We start from the raw sequence: 14,807 nt of genomic DNA on the forward strand, positions 1-14,807 counted from the left end.
GAGTGATGATAAAATGAACTAAAGCATTAAGATTTTTGGATGCCTGAACTCATCTCTGTATGGATGTAGCTGTAAGGACTTTATAAAATGTGGATTCAGTTAGCTCTCATTTCATGAAATGGCATCTTTTGGTTCAATTGAGTTTATTGCTATTCAGGAGATGAAAGAGAAGAGGTTCCAATGTTTTAAGATAATTAAAATCCTTATTTTTCATAATACAAATCAAAGGTAATAATGAATATTTAGAAATCTAAAAATATCAGGCACATTATTTAGACATATTAAGTAACTATCAGAAGAAACTTAAAGGAATTAAGAATTACTATCTTTGTGAGACAGGGCTAAGATGTAGGATAGGTGGTTTTTGTTTTTTATCTTTTAATACCACTTTTATTCTTATCCACATGCACTTATTGGTTATTCTCATACTTAAAAAGTATTTGCTACATGGAGCTTACTTATTGTTGAAGAAAAAATCTATTTATTCAGTTGTGGTTTATTTTGATCCTACCCGAATTGCAAGTTTTTCGGAAATAAATTTAGAATGGGCTACAAGAGATCATCTAGTTAACCTCTACTGCTGTATTTTTGGATAAAAATATTGGCCTGATAGCATGCACAGGAAACTTGAAAAATTTATGATATCAAGAAATTGTAAACAACCTTCTTGCCCAAGAGCCAGAGACTAATTAAGTAAGTAATGCAATAGTCTGTAGACAGGAAGAGGTCATATTTTTTATGGCTTATGTATTGACATTGGAATATGTTCATGAAATGTTGCCTAAAGATAACAGTAGCCTATAGAACAATAGGTATCAAATGATGTTTTAAATAAGTAAAGTATATTGTATTAGTTTGTTCTCACACTGCTAGTAAGATGTACCTGAGACTGGGTAATTTATTTATTTTTATTCTTATTTTTATTTTTATTTTTTTTGAGATGGAGTTTCACTCTTGTTGCCCAGGCTGGAGTGCAATGGCACGATCTCAGCTCACCGCAACCTCTGCCTCCCAGGTTCAAGCGATTCTCCTGCCTCAGCCTCCTGAGTATTATAGGCATGTGTCACAATGCCTGGCTAGTTTTGTATTTTTTTTTTTTTTGGAGACGGAGTCTCGCTCTGTCGCCCGGGCTGGAGTGCAGTGGCCGGATCTCAGCTCATCGCAAGCTCCGCCTCCCGGGTTTATGCCATTCTCCTGCCTCAGCCTCCCGAGTAACTGGGACTACAGGCGCCCGCCACCTCGCCCGGCTAGTTTTTTGTATTTTTTAGTAGAGACGGGGTTTCACCATGTTAGCCAGGATGGTCTCAATCTCCAGACCTCGTGATCCGCCCGTCTCGGCCTCCCAAAGTGCTGGGATTACAGGCTTGAGCCACCGCGCCCGGCTGTTAGTTTTGTATTTTTTTAAATTAATTAATTGATTAATTAATTTATTTTTATTATACTTTAAGTTCTAGGGTACATGTACATAACGTGGAGGTTTGTTACCTATGTATACTTGTGCCATGTTGGTGTGCTGCACCCATCAACTCGTCAGCACCCATCAATTCATCATTTATATCATGTATAACTTCCCAGTGCAATCCCTCCCCTCTACCCCCTCCCCATGATAGGCCCCGGTGTGTGATGTTCCCCTTCCCGAGTCCAAGTGATCTCATTGTTCAGTTCCCACCTATGAGTGAGAACATGCGGTGTTTGGTTTTCTCTTCTTGTGATAGTTTGCTAAGAATGATGGTTTCCAGCTGCATCCATGTCCCTAGAAAGGACTCAAACTCATCCTTTTTTATGGCTGCATAGTATTCCATGGTGTATATGTGCCACATTTTCTTTCTTTTTTAATTTTTTTTGTATTTTTAGTAGAGACGGGGTTTCACCATGTTAGCCAGGGTGGTCTCGATCTCCTGACCTCGTGATCCGCCCGTCTTGGCCTCCCAAAGTGCTGGGATTACAGGCTTGAGCCACCGCGCCCAGCCTGCCACATTTTCTTAATCCAGTCTGTCACTGATGGACATGTGGGTTGATTCCAAGTCTTTGCTATTGTGAATGGTGCTGCAGTAAACATACGTGTGCATGTCTCTTTGTAGTAGAATAATTTATAATCCTTTGGGTATATACCCAGTAGTGGGATGGCTGGGTCATATGGTACATCTAGTTCTAGATCCTTGAGGAATTGCCATACTGTTTTCCATAATGGTTGAACTAGTTTACAATCTCACCAACAGTGTAAAAGTGTTCTATTTCTCCACATCCTCCCCAGCACCTGTTGTTTCCTGATTTTTTAATGATTGCCGTTCTAACTGGTGTGAGATGGTATCTCATTGTGGTTTTGATTTGCATTTCTCTGATGGCGAGTGATGATGAGCATTTTTTCATGTGTCTGTTGGCTGTATGAATGTCTTCTTTTGAGAAATGTCTGTTCATATCCTTTGCCCACTTTTTGATGGGGTTGTTTGTTTTTTTCTTGTATATTTGTTTGAGTTCTTTGTAGATTCTGGATATTAGCCCTTTGTCAGATGAGTAGATTGCAAAAATTTTCTCCCATTCTGTAGGTTGCCTCTTCACTCTGATGGTAGTTTCTTTTGCTCTGCAGAAGCTCTTTAGTTTAATTAGGTCCCATTTGTCAATTTTGGCTTTTGCTGCTGTTGCTTTTGGTGTTTTAGACATGAAGTCCTTGCCCATGCCTATGTCCTGAATGGTACTACCTAGATTTTCTTCTAGGGATCTTATGGTATTAGGTCTAACATTTAAGTCTCTAATCCATCTTGAATTAATCTTCGTATAAGGAGTAAGGAAAGGATCCAGTTTCAGCTTTCTACTTATGGCTAGCCAATTTTCCCAGCACCATTTATTAAATAGGGAATCCTTTCCCCATTTCTTGTTTCTCTCAAGTTTGTCAAAGATCAGATGGCTGTAGATGTGTGGTATTATTTCTGAGGACTCTGTTCTGTTCCATTGGTCTATATCTCTGTTTTGGTACCAGTACCATGCTGTTTTGGTTACTGTAGCCTTGTAGTATAGTTTGAAGTCAGGTAGCGTGATGCCTCCAGCTTTGTTCTTTTGACTTAGGATTGTCTTGGCAATGCGGGCTCTTTTTTGGTTCCATATGAACTTTAAAGCAGATTTTTCCAATTCTGTGAAGAAAGTCATTGGTAGCTTGATGGGGATGGCATTGAATCTATAAATAACCTTGGGCAGTATGGCCATTTTCACGATATTGATTCTTCCTATCCATGAGCATGGTATGTTCTTCCATTTGTTTGTGTCCTCTTCTATTTCACTGAGCAGTGGTTTGTAGTTCTCCTTGAAGAGGTCCTTTACATCCCTTGTAAGTTGGATTCCTAGGTATTTGATTCTCTTTGAAGCAATTGTGAATGGAAGTTCATTCCTGATTTGGCTCTCTGCTTGTCTGTTACTGGTGTATAAGAATGCTTGTGATTTTTGCACATTAATTTTGTATCCTGAGACTTTGCTGAAGTTGCTTATCAGCTTAAGGAGATTTGGGGCTGAGACAATGGGGTTTTCTTAGTATACAATCATGTCATCTGGAAACAGGGACAATTTGACTTCTTCTTTTCCTAACTGAATACCCTTGATTTCTTTCTCTTGCCTGATTGCCCTAGCCAGAACTTCCAACACTATGTTGAATAGGAGTGGTGAGAGAGGGCATCCCTGTCTTGTGCCAGTTTTCAAAGGGAATTTTTCCAGTTTTTGCCCATTCAGTATGATATTAGCTGTGGGTTTGTCATAAATAGCTCTTATTATTTTGAGGTACGTTCCATCAATACCGAATTTATTGAGCGTTTTTAGCATAAAGGGCTGTTGAATTTTGTCAAAGGCCTTTTCTGCATCTATTGAGATAATCATGTGGTTTTTGTCTTTGGTTCTGTTTATATGCTGGATTACGTTTATTGATTTGCGTATGTTGAACCAGCCTTGCATCCCAGGGATGAAGCCCACTTGATCATGGTGGATAAGCTTTTTGATGTGCTGCTGAATCCGTTTTGCCAGTATTTTATTGAGGATTTTTGCATCGATGTTCATCAAGGATATTGGTCTAAAATTCTCTTTTTTTGTTGTGTCTCTGCCAGGCTTTGGTATCAAGATGATGTTGGCCTCATAAAATGAGTTAGGGAGGATTCCCTCTTTTTCTATTGATTGGAATAGTTTCAGAAGGAATGGTACCAGTTCCTCCTTGTACCTCTGGTAGAATTCAGCTGTGAATCCATCTGGTCCTGGACTTTTTTTGGTGGGTAGGCTATTAATTGTTGCCTCAATTTCAGAGCCTGCTATTGGTCTATTCAGGGATTCAACTTCTTCCTGGTTTAGTCTTGGGAGAGTGTAAGTGTCCAGAAAATTATCCATTTCTTCTAGATTTTCTAGTTGATTTGCGTAGAGGTGTTTATAATATTCTCTGATGGTAGTTTGTATTTCTGTGGGGTCGGTGGTGATATCCCCTTTATCATTTCTTATTGCGTCTATTTGATTCCTCTCTCTTTTCTTCCTTATTAGTCTTGCTAGCGGTCTGTCAATTTTGTTGATCTTTTCAGAAAACCAACTCCTGGATTCATTGATTTTTTGGAGGGTTTTTTGTGTCTCTATCTCCTTCAGTTCTGCTCTGGTCTTCATTATTTCTTGCATTCTGCTAACTTTTGAATGTGTTTGCTCTTGCCTCTCTAGTTCTTTTAATTGTGATGTTAGAGTGTCCATTTTAGATCTTTCCAGCTTTCTCTTGTGGGCATTTAGTGCTATAAATTTCCCTCTACACACTGCTTTAAATGTGTCCCAGAGATTCTGGTATGTTGTATCTTTGTTCTCATTGGTTTCAAAGAACATGTTTATTTCTGCTTTCATTTCGTTATGTACCCAGTAGTCATTCAGGAGCAGGTTGTTCAGTTTCCATGTAGTTGAGTGGTTTTGATTGAGTTTCTTAGTCCTGAGTTCTAGTTTGATTGCACTGTGGTCTGAGAGACAGTTTGTTATAATTTCTGTTCTTGTACATTTGCTGAGGAGTGCTTGACTTCCAATTATGTGGTCAATTTTGGAATAAGTGCGATGTGGTGCTGAGAAGAATGTATATTCTGTTGATTTGGGGTGGAGAGTTCTATAGATGTCTCTTAGGTCCGCTTGGTGCAGAGATGAGTTCAATTCCTGGATATCCTTGTTAACTTTCTGTCTCGTTGATCTGTCTAATGTTGACAGTGGAGTGTTGAAGTCTCCCATTATTATTGTATGGGAGTCTAAGTCTCTTTGTAGGTCTCTAAGGACTTGCTTTATGAATCTGGATGCTCCTGTATTTGGTGCATATATATTTAGGATAGTTAGCTCTTCCTGTTGAATTGATCCCTTTACCATTATGAAATGGCCTTCTTTGTCTCTTTTGATCTTTGATGGTTTAAAGTCTGTTTTATCAGAGACTAGGATTGCAACCCCTGCTTTTTTTTGTTCTCCATTTGCTTGGTAGATCTTCCTCTATCCCTTTATTTTGAGCCTATGTATGTCTCTACATGTGAGATGGGTCTCCTGAATACAGCAGACTGATGGGTCTTGACTCTTTATCCAGTTTGCCAGTCTGTGTCTTTTAATTGGAGCATTTAGTCCATTAACATTTAAGGTTAATATTGTTATGTGTGAACTTGATCCTGCCATTATGATATTAACTGGTTATTTTGCTCGTTAGTTGATGCAGTTTCTTCCTAGCCTCGATGGTCTTTACATTTTGGCATGTTTTTGCAATGGCTGGTACCGGTTGTTCCTTTCCATGTTTAGTGCTTCCTTCAGGGTCTCTTGTAAGGGTGGCCTGGTGGTGACAAAATCTCTAAGCATTTGCTTCTCTGTAAAGGATTTTATTTCTCCTTCACTGATGAAACTTAGTTTGGCTGGATATGAAATTCTGGGTTGAAAATTCTTTTCTTTAAGAACGTTGAATATTGGCCCCGACTCTCTTCTGTCTTGGAGAGTTTCTGCCGAGAGATCTGCTGTTAGTCTGATGGGCTTCCCTTTGTGGGTAACCCAACCTTTCTCTCTGGCTGCCCTTAAGATTTTTTCCTTCATTTCACCTTTGGTGAATCTGGCAATTATGTGTCTTGGAGTTGCTCTTCTCAAGGAGTATCTTTGTGGCGTTCTCTGTATTTCCTGAATTTGAATGTTGGCCTGCCCTACTAGGTTGGGGTAGTTCTCCTGGATGATATCCTGAAGAGTGTTTTCCAACTTGGTTCCATTTTCCCCCTCACTTTCACGCACCCCAATGAGACGTAGATTTGGTCTTTTGATCCTCAATCGCTGATACTCTTTCTTCCAGTTGATCGAGTCGGTTACTGACGCTTGTGCATTTGTCACGTATTTCTCGTGTCATGGTTTTCATCTCTATCATTTCGTTTATGACCTTCTCTGCATTAATTAGTCTAGCTGTCAATTCTTCCACTCTTTTTTCAGGATTTTTAGTTTCTTTGCGCTGGGTACGTAATTCCTCCTTTAGCTCTGAGAAGTTTGATGGACTGAAACCTTCTTCTCTCATCTCGTCAAAGTCATTCTCTGACCAGCTTTGATCCGTTGTTGTCGATGGGCTGCACTCCTTTGCAGGAGGAGATGCTCTCTTATTTTTTGAATTTCCAGCTTTTCTGCCCTGCTTCTTCCCCATCTTTGTGGTTTTATCTGTCTCTGGTCTTTGATGATGGTGATGTACTGATGGGGTTTTGGTGTAGGTGTCCTTCCTGTTTGATAGTTTTCCTTCTGACAGTCAGGACCCTCAGCTATAGGTCTGTTGGAGATTGCTTGAGGTCCACTCCGGACCCTGTTTGCCTGGGTATCAGCAGCAGAGGTTGCAGAAGATAGAATATTGCTGAACAGCGAGTGTACCTGTCTGATTCTTCCTTTGGAAGCTTCCTCTCAGGGATGTACTCCACCCTGTGAGGTGTGGGGTGTCAGACTGCCCCTAGTGGGGGATGTCTCCCAGTTAGGGTACTCAGGAGTCAGGGACCCACCTGAGCAGGCAGTCTGTCCGTTCTCAGATCTCAACCTCCGTGTTGGAAGATCCACTGCTCTCTTCAAAGCTGTCAGAGTCGTTCGCGTCTGCACAGGCCTCTGCTGCTTCCCCTGTTGTTTTTTAGCTGTGCCCCGTCCCCAGAGGTGGAGTCTACAGAGACAGGCAGGTTTCCTTGAGCTGCTGTGAGCTCCACCCAGATCGAGCTTCCCAGTGGCTGTGTTTACCTACTTAAGCCTCGGCAATGGCGGGCGCCCCTCCCCCAGCCTCACTACTGCCTTGCGGTTAGATGGCCGCAGACTGCTGTGTTAGCAATGAGGGAGGCTCCGTGGGTGTGGGACCCTCCCGGCCAGGTGTGGGATATATTCTCCTGGTGTGCCCGTTTGCTTAAAGCGCAGTATTGGGTTGGGAGTTACCCGATTTTCCAGGTGTTGTGTGTCTCAGTTCCCCTGGCTAGGAAAAGGGATTCCCTTCCGCCTTGCGTCTCCCAGGTGAGGCCATGCCTCATCCTGCTTCAGCTCTCGCTGGTCAGGCTGCAGCAGCTCAACAGTACCGATTGTCCGGCACTCCCTAGTGAGATGACCCCAGTACCTCAGTTGAAAATGCAGAAATCACCGGTCTTCTGTGTCGCTCGCGTTGGGATTTGGAGACTGGAGCTGTTCCTATTCGGCCATCTTTCATACATTCAGTTTTGTATTTTTAATAGAGACAAGATTTCTCCATGTTGGTCACGCTGTTCTCGAACTCCCGACCTCAGGTGATCTGCCCACCTTGGCCTCCCACAGTGCTGGGATTATAGGCATGAGCCACTGTGCCTGGCCGAGACTAGGTAATTTATAAATAAAAAGGTTTAATGTACTCACAGTTTCACATGGGTAGGGAGGCCTCACAATCATGGCAGAAGGCAAAGAAAGAGCAAAGTCACATCTTATATGGCAGCAGGCAAGAAGTGACGAGCGAAGGTGGGCGAAAAGCCTCTTGTAAAACCATCAGATCTCATGAGAACTCACTGAGTATCACGAGAACAGCATGGAGGTAACTGCTCTCATGATTCAGTTACCTCCTGTAGGGATTATGGGAACTACTATTCAAGATGAGATTTTGGTGGGGACACAGCCAAACCGTATCATATATGTTTTAAAATATAAATATATGCCAATATATTAATACTCTCTCTATGAGAAAATGCTTTATGTAGAAATATATTAGTAGTGCTTATTTTGAGGCCCCTTTGTTCTTGTTGCTCTTCTGTGTTTTCCAAATTTTCTCTTTTGAACAATCAATCTTTAGGTAATTCAGAGCAAAAAGAGACATCAATAAGTGCTGTGTTGGTGCAAGTTGAATATGTTCTTTGAATGATATCAGTGACTGTGATAAAAATAATCGGATGTTCATTTTCATAGCTCTCACCATTTCCCCTTTTATTTTCTGAGATTGTACCATTGAATTCTTCTTTATTAAATTACTACTTTGATATTGACATGAATAAAAATAACCCTTCTTTACAGTGCTAATTTGTTTTGCTTTATTGGGAATGTTTTCTTGAATAACATTATATTAAATTAATAAAAACAACAAACATGAAAAACACCTAATTTCCTGCCACTTCAGCTGATCTTCTTTTGAACTTACACAATTCATTTCCTGCCATTGGATGGTGAATCTGTAATTTAAATAATATAATTCAGAACTCTATTATTAGTTCGCCATCCTCATCATTTCCTATCTAGGCTATATAGATACCTTCTCAACAGATCTCTCTGCTTCTTATCTCAGAGTAAAAGTCCAAGTTCTTTGAGTGGACTGTAAAACCTACAGTCCCCTCTATCGCAGTGTTTTTTTCCTGTATCTGCATGGTTAGCTATCTTATCTCCTTTAGACTTTTTATTTAAACACTAAAGTTTGAGTCCTTTGAAGTCTTCTCTGTGAGGCTTTCTTTGACTATCCTGTTTAAAATTGCATGTCTCATATGATGCTACTTGTTCTCTTTCCTGCTTTACTTTTTCTCTGCAGTGTGTATTATTTACAGTGCAATGCATTTTAGTTATTATTTCTCCCCATATGTAGTAAAGCTACATGTAGGTAGGAAGTTCAATCTTTTATTCTTCTTTCATCCCTGCTCTATTCTCAGTACTTAAAACAGTGCCCAGTATTTAGTAGGTACTTAATGTTCGTTGAATAATGAGTGAACTCTAACTCTTCTAATTCATATTTCACACTCGAGTGATCCTTCCAAAACTCCGCAGGAGAGCTAATTGCATAGTAGTGCTTTATCACTCCATGATCTGGCCTCTGTCTTCAGTTGCATATGTTTTTGTTTTTCTCTCCATGTGTACCTGCTTGTTATGTTTTGGTCTTGAAGTTAATTCCTTTCTTATTCTTTGCCTGCCTAATGCCTACTTACAAAAGAAAAACCAGGAAGATGTATCCCTGTTATGGCCTGATCTGTTCTGCCAAGTTAGATGTTCTTTCTTTGAGTCTCTTTGTGCTGTGTTACAGGAACTAGACGGTACTGAAAATTATTATTTTCTTGCTTGCATTTCTTCCAGACTTCGCTTTTTGTTAATCCATGTGTCTACAGTGCCTAGAACTAGGCTTATAGTGGTAGTTGAATGAATTAATACTTAATAGCCTTTTCTATGCTGCTCAGAATACTAATTTTAATAGGATAGTTCTTATACTGAGTTTTATTTTGTGTGTGCCTAAAAATATTACTGTATTGTAAGATATTTTATGTATTACACAATTTTTCTCCATGACATTTTACATTTGACAAAGCAATTATTTCAATTTGCACACCTTCTGATGTTATATTAATATCTTTTGTGGATATCACAGATTATGAATTTATAGATTTTTGGGCAGAAGTAAGGAAATTATCTACCACTCCTGCCCAAATAGCGCTAATTATAGTAGTTATGTGATGCTGTTAGGGGGATTAACTTGTTATTTTTTAATGGGTAATCTCCATGCAGTATTAATCAAAAATTTTTTTGACTTATTTTATAGGGAAGTCTTAAGAGAAGCCGACAGATCTCACCTCAGGAATTCATTCATGAGCTGAAAATGGGGTCTGCAGATGAGAGACTTGTCACATGCCTGGAGTCTCTCCGAGTGTCTTTGACCAGCAATCCTGTGAGGTAATTCATCTATTTGAACACCAACAGGGCAGATGTCATTAATGTGTTCTTTTAGTTTAATATTTTTTTCATTGTGCCTGGTAAACCTCAACAGTTTCACAAAGTACAAACTGAATACCTGATGTTTATATGCAGGAAGAAATATAGTCTCAATAGTACCTTTTGCATTTATTACTGAGTGGTACATTGCTCAGGGACTTTTGAAAAGGTCTTTTCCCACATAGAATTTTTAGAAACCTAAGGTGTTTCTGAAAGAGAACTGTCATGTGAGAAACTATTAATTTAATATGACTGAGTTTCACCCTGAATTTTGTCATTATATATTTACTTGCTGATCTTATTTGACACAGTAAGAAATACCACTAATTCAGTTTTTCTGTTGTTGGAAATGATGTCGTTGTAGGACCCTATAGGTTAGTTTTGCTGTATTTACCAAATAACAGTACAAAACAACCAGAAATATTCAATTCTAGACACACACTAAAAAAAAAATTTATCTGAAGTTCAAATTTAAGTGAGTATCCTGTACTTTATATGAAAACAGTACCATAGGTGTTTCCATAAGTCTGTTTTGAAATGGGGCTAATTTTTGGTGCCTCTAAGAAATAGTTGTGAGCAAAATTTAACAATCAGTGTAAATATATTTTTATAAACTGGGCATATTTAAACTTGTCAGATTATTGCATGGTAGGAGACAGACTTGTTAAAAAAACATAAACCAGGAAGATGTACCTGAAACATATCACATATGTTAATTGTGGTGCCTAAAAAGAGAGATTTTAGTCTATTCGGAGGCCATATGCTAACTCTGAATTAGGTGGCTAAACAAGAGTATTCTTGAAAAAATTCAAGCAGAAGTTGTTATGAAATAAATACCTAAACAGTCAGAATCAGAGAATTTCAGAGCTGCAAGGATTGTAGATCACTTTTGGGTTTTTACTGTGTAAGAAATGAATGATTATTTTTGCATAAGAATATATGTATATGTAGTCATGTATATGTAGTCATGTATATGTGTGTGTGTGTGTGTGTGTGTGTGTGTGTGTTCTGAAAGCTACAATTGCATACTATAATTGGAGGTTCATGATATGGAGAAGAATTTGCTCTGATTATTACTTTTTTGGAGATTTCTGTGGCTGGATTATAGTATGCAGAAATCCTTGACCGTACAAGTATTTAAAAGAAAACAACCTTAACTGCTGAGATGTGAGACTGAGTAACATTTAACTAAGGAGTATGATGAGTAAACAAAGAAACTTTATTGTATTTCAACTTTATTTTTCCATATTTTGCCATTTCCAGTCTGTCCTATAGACTGCAAACTAATGGTGGGCATGAAACTAGGGCTTCATGTGTATAATTTGCCTCTTGTTACCAGACACACTGTTTAGCATGTAGGAAATGCTCCATAAAGATTTGTTGATTAAAACAATGAGGTTTTAATTTTAGCCTTCTTTAATCTTACCTTGGCTAGTATTAGAAACTGAGAATGGATTAGGGAATTTGACAGGTATATTCATAAATGAAGAGCTTTGGTGTCCAGCTTAATCTTTGCCTGTAAAATATGTTCATTTAAAAAAATATTTGGCCAGATGTGGTATCTCAAGCCTGTAATCCCAGCACTTTGGGAGGCCAAGGCGGGTGGATCACTTGAGGTCAGGCATTCCAGACCAGCCTGGCCAACATGGCGAAATCCCATCTGTACTAAAATTACAAAACTTAGCCGGGCATAGTCGCGGGCACCTGTAATCCCAGCTATTTGGGAGGCTGAGTCAGGAGAATTTCTTGAACCTGGGAGGCGGAGGTTGCAGTGAGCTGGGATCATGCCACTGCATTCCAGGCTTGGGTGACGAGAATGGAAAAAAAAATTACTGAGCACCTGCTGTTGTCCAGTAGTATGTGTAGGTGTAGGGCTTGAGGAAACAAAGCAGATTCACACCGTATTTCTGTGGAATTTAAACATAGAAAGAGAGTATTTGGGGATTGACTGGGGAGACAATTCACACTCATTTCTCAATTTATCTGTCTGCCAGTGGGCACAGGAAATATTCATAGTTTTTCAATATAATGAGAAGTAGACCCTTTATTTACTACCATTATTATTCTCCTCTTCTTCATCTACTCAAAAGTAGGTGTCTGTGCTAACAAAGGAAAACAAAATAGAAGGTATATATGAAATCATACATCTTACAATGGATTATTATTGTGATTTTACCTAAAAACACTGGGAAATTATGCTATGTCTGGTTCATTTGAACCTTATTTAAAGAAGAAAAACTAGAAACTGGTGGAATTGTTTCTCTAAGGATTCACAATTCTAGAATATGTTATTAGGAATCCATGATGTTACCCATGAAGTAGTTTTTTAAAATTAATTGAAAAGAATAGAAAATATTATAATTGGAGAATTTTTTCTGAAATCATGCCACTTTATTTTTAGAGAGAAAATTGAGAAGATCCCCCCCATTTTTTTTTTTTTTTTTTGAAGATGGAGTCTCACTCTGTTGCCCAGGCTGGAGGGCAGTCGTGCAATCTCGGATCACTGCCGCCTGTATTTCCCGGGTTCAAGTGATTCTCCTGCCTCAGCCTCCCTGGTAGATGGGATTACACGTGCATATCTGGCTAATTTTTGTGTTTTTAGTAGAGGCAGGCCTCAGGATGTTGGCCAGGCTGGTCTTGAATTCCTGACCTCTAAGGATCCATGTGCCTCAGCCTCCCAAAGTACTGGGATTATAGGTATGAGCCACTGTGCCTGGCCCAAGATGATACTTTTTGAGTATTTCTTTGTCCAGTGTTCCTATTAGATAAATGACTTAGGTGGACATGTAAAACTGGGAATTTATGCCTGTGATCAAATTTTTGGACTTTCCTGTTAGTTATGATGTGCCTGCTCTTTAAATAAGTTTTTAATTTTTATACAGTATGTGACTAAAAAGAATTTCTAATTTTTGTCAAGTTTTGAGATCATTGTTAGACCTGTCATATCATTAAGTACATTAAAGTTTTTAAAATGTCTGAATAGAACAAAAAAGAAAATTGAATTGATTGATGGTTTTCCAGTGCTGGTGTAGGTTCAGGATTTATTTAAATAAAAAATGAAAGAAGGCCGAGTACGGTGGCTCGTGTCTGTAGTCCTGGCACTTTGGGAGGCTGAGACGGGCAGATCACTTGAGGCCAGGAGTTTGAGACCAGTCTGGCCAACATGGCAAAACTCCGTCTCTACTAAAAATACAAAAATTATCTGGACATGGTGGTGCATGCCTGTACTCCGTGCCACTTGGGAGGCTGAAGCACAAGAATCCCTTGAACCTGGGAGGCAGAGGTTGCAGTGACCTGAGATCATGCCACTGCACTCCAGCCTGGGCAATAGAGTGAGACTCTGTCTCAAAAAAAAAAAAAAAAAAAAAAATCAAGGAAAAAGTAGACTCCTCCGTACTCCCAATTACCTCTCCCCTCTCGTCTCTGGATATGTAATATTTTTAGAGCCACTCTTCAACTTCTGAAACTGCTTAGCAATTGTGAGCCATGTCAGCCTTTTACTCTCTATGAATTATGTGAAAACCAGTATGCTAAATACTAGATTATTTGCCTTGCTTTATGAAGATTTGATGTAGAGATCACAAACATCTTCTATTTGTTGTTTATTGATTATCTAGTATTCTTGGTGACAGTTTTGAGCTAGTTCTGAACACCAGGGAAAAGACCAATTTCTTCAAATTATCAGATATTACTTTTAGTGGATCTTGACATAGTCAATAATTATGTTTGAATTATGGAATACATTTGGTTAGAAACATAAAGTGGTAGACAGCAACATCATTATGATTGAAATCAAGCATTTATAGATCATACTCATCTATGCATATAATAAAGGTGTCTTTATTTTCTCAATTTGACGTGCCTGTCAAGGGCAAGATTCTTTGTCTCAAAATCTAGGCTTATCAGGTTTTTGTGTTTTGAGATTTTAGGCTTTATTTTCCATTAATCATAGTTAAAATTTTCATTTTCAAATTAACAAGAATAATTTTTTTTTTTTTGAGACAGAGTCTCGCTCTGTCGCTGGGGCTGGAGTGCAGTGGCCGGATCTCAGCTCACTGCAAGCTCCACCGCCCGGGTTCCCACCATTCTCCTGCCTCACCCTCCGGAGTAGCTGGGACTACAGGCGCCCGCCACCTCGCCCGGCTAGATTTTTGTATTTTTTAGTAGAGATGGGGTTTCACCGTGTTAGCCAGGATGGTCTCGATCTCCTGACCTCGTGATCCGCCCATCTCGGCCTCCCAAAGTGCTGGGATTACAGGCTTGAGCCACCGCGCCCGGCAATAAGAATAATTTTATCATAAAGTTCTATTTTTGTTAGATTTCTAAAGGGATTCTTAAGTTGATAACTATAATTTTGAGAAAATCATTTTGGAAAAGTTTGCAGAAATGTGTGTTTACATGAAAACAAGTAAATGGCCTTTGAATGTCATTATTCCATTTAATAACTGTCATTTTTGGAATCTATTTTTTCTTCATTTCTGGAATTTAAAAACACAAAGCAGGTGGAAGATCTTGTCTTTGGAGTTGATCTAATTCATATGTAAAGACAGAAACAGAAAAACTTGTGACAAGCAGTGAGATCAATGTACTCATTTTTATCAACATGGTCTGAGGAAGTCTTTCAAGATCAGAAATTTGAAGTTGCTAATACT

General features: G+C 39.0%; 1 protein-coding gene across 2 annotated transcripts in view; it reads left to right on the top strand.

Moving 5' to 3' along the window:
• The window catches only part of DIAPH3 (diaphanous related formin 3), a 512,593-nt gene that overhangs the window by 117,300 nt on the left and 380,486 nt on the right, over positions 1 to 14,807 (top strand). For both annotated transcript variants that reach the window (XM_033177601.1, XM_033177602.1), the window contains one exon: positions 9,986 to 10,116. In XM_033177601.1, the coding sequence (XP_033033492.1) occupies positions 9,986 to 10,116 (131 nt within the window). The remainder of the gene's footprint in view (positions 1 to 9,985; positions 10,117 to 14,807) is intronic.

Source organism: Trachypithecus francoisi, unplaced genomic scaffold, assembly GCF_009764315.1.
Source record: "Trachypithecus francoisi isolate TF-2019V2 unplaced genomic scaffold, Tfra_2.0 Lachesis_group18, whole genome shotgun sequence".
NCBI lineage: Eukaryota > Metazoa > Chordata > Mammalia > Primates > Cercopithecidae > Trachypithecus > Trachypithecus francoisi.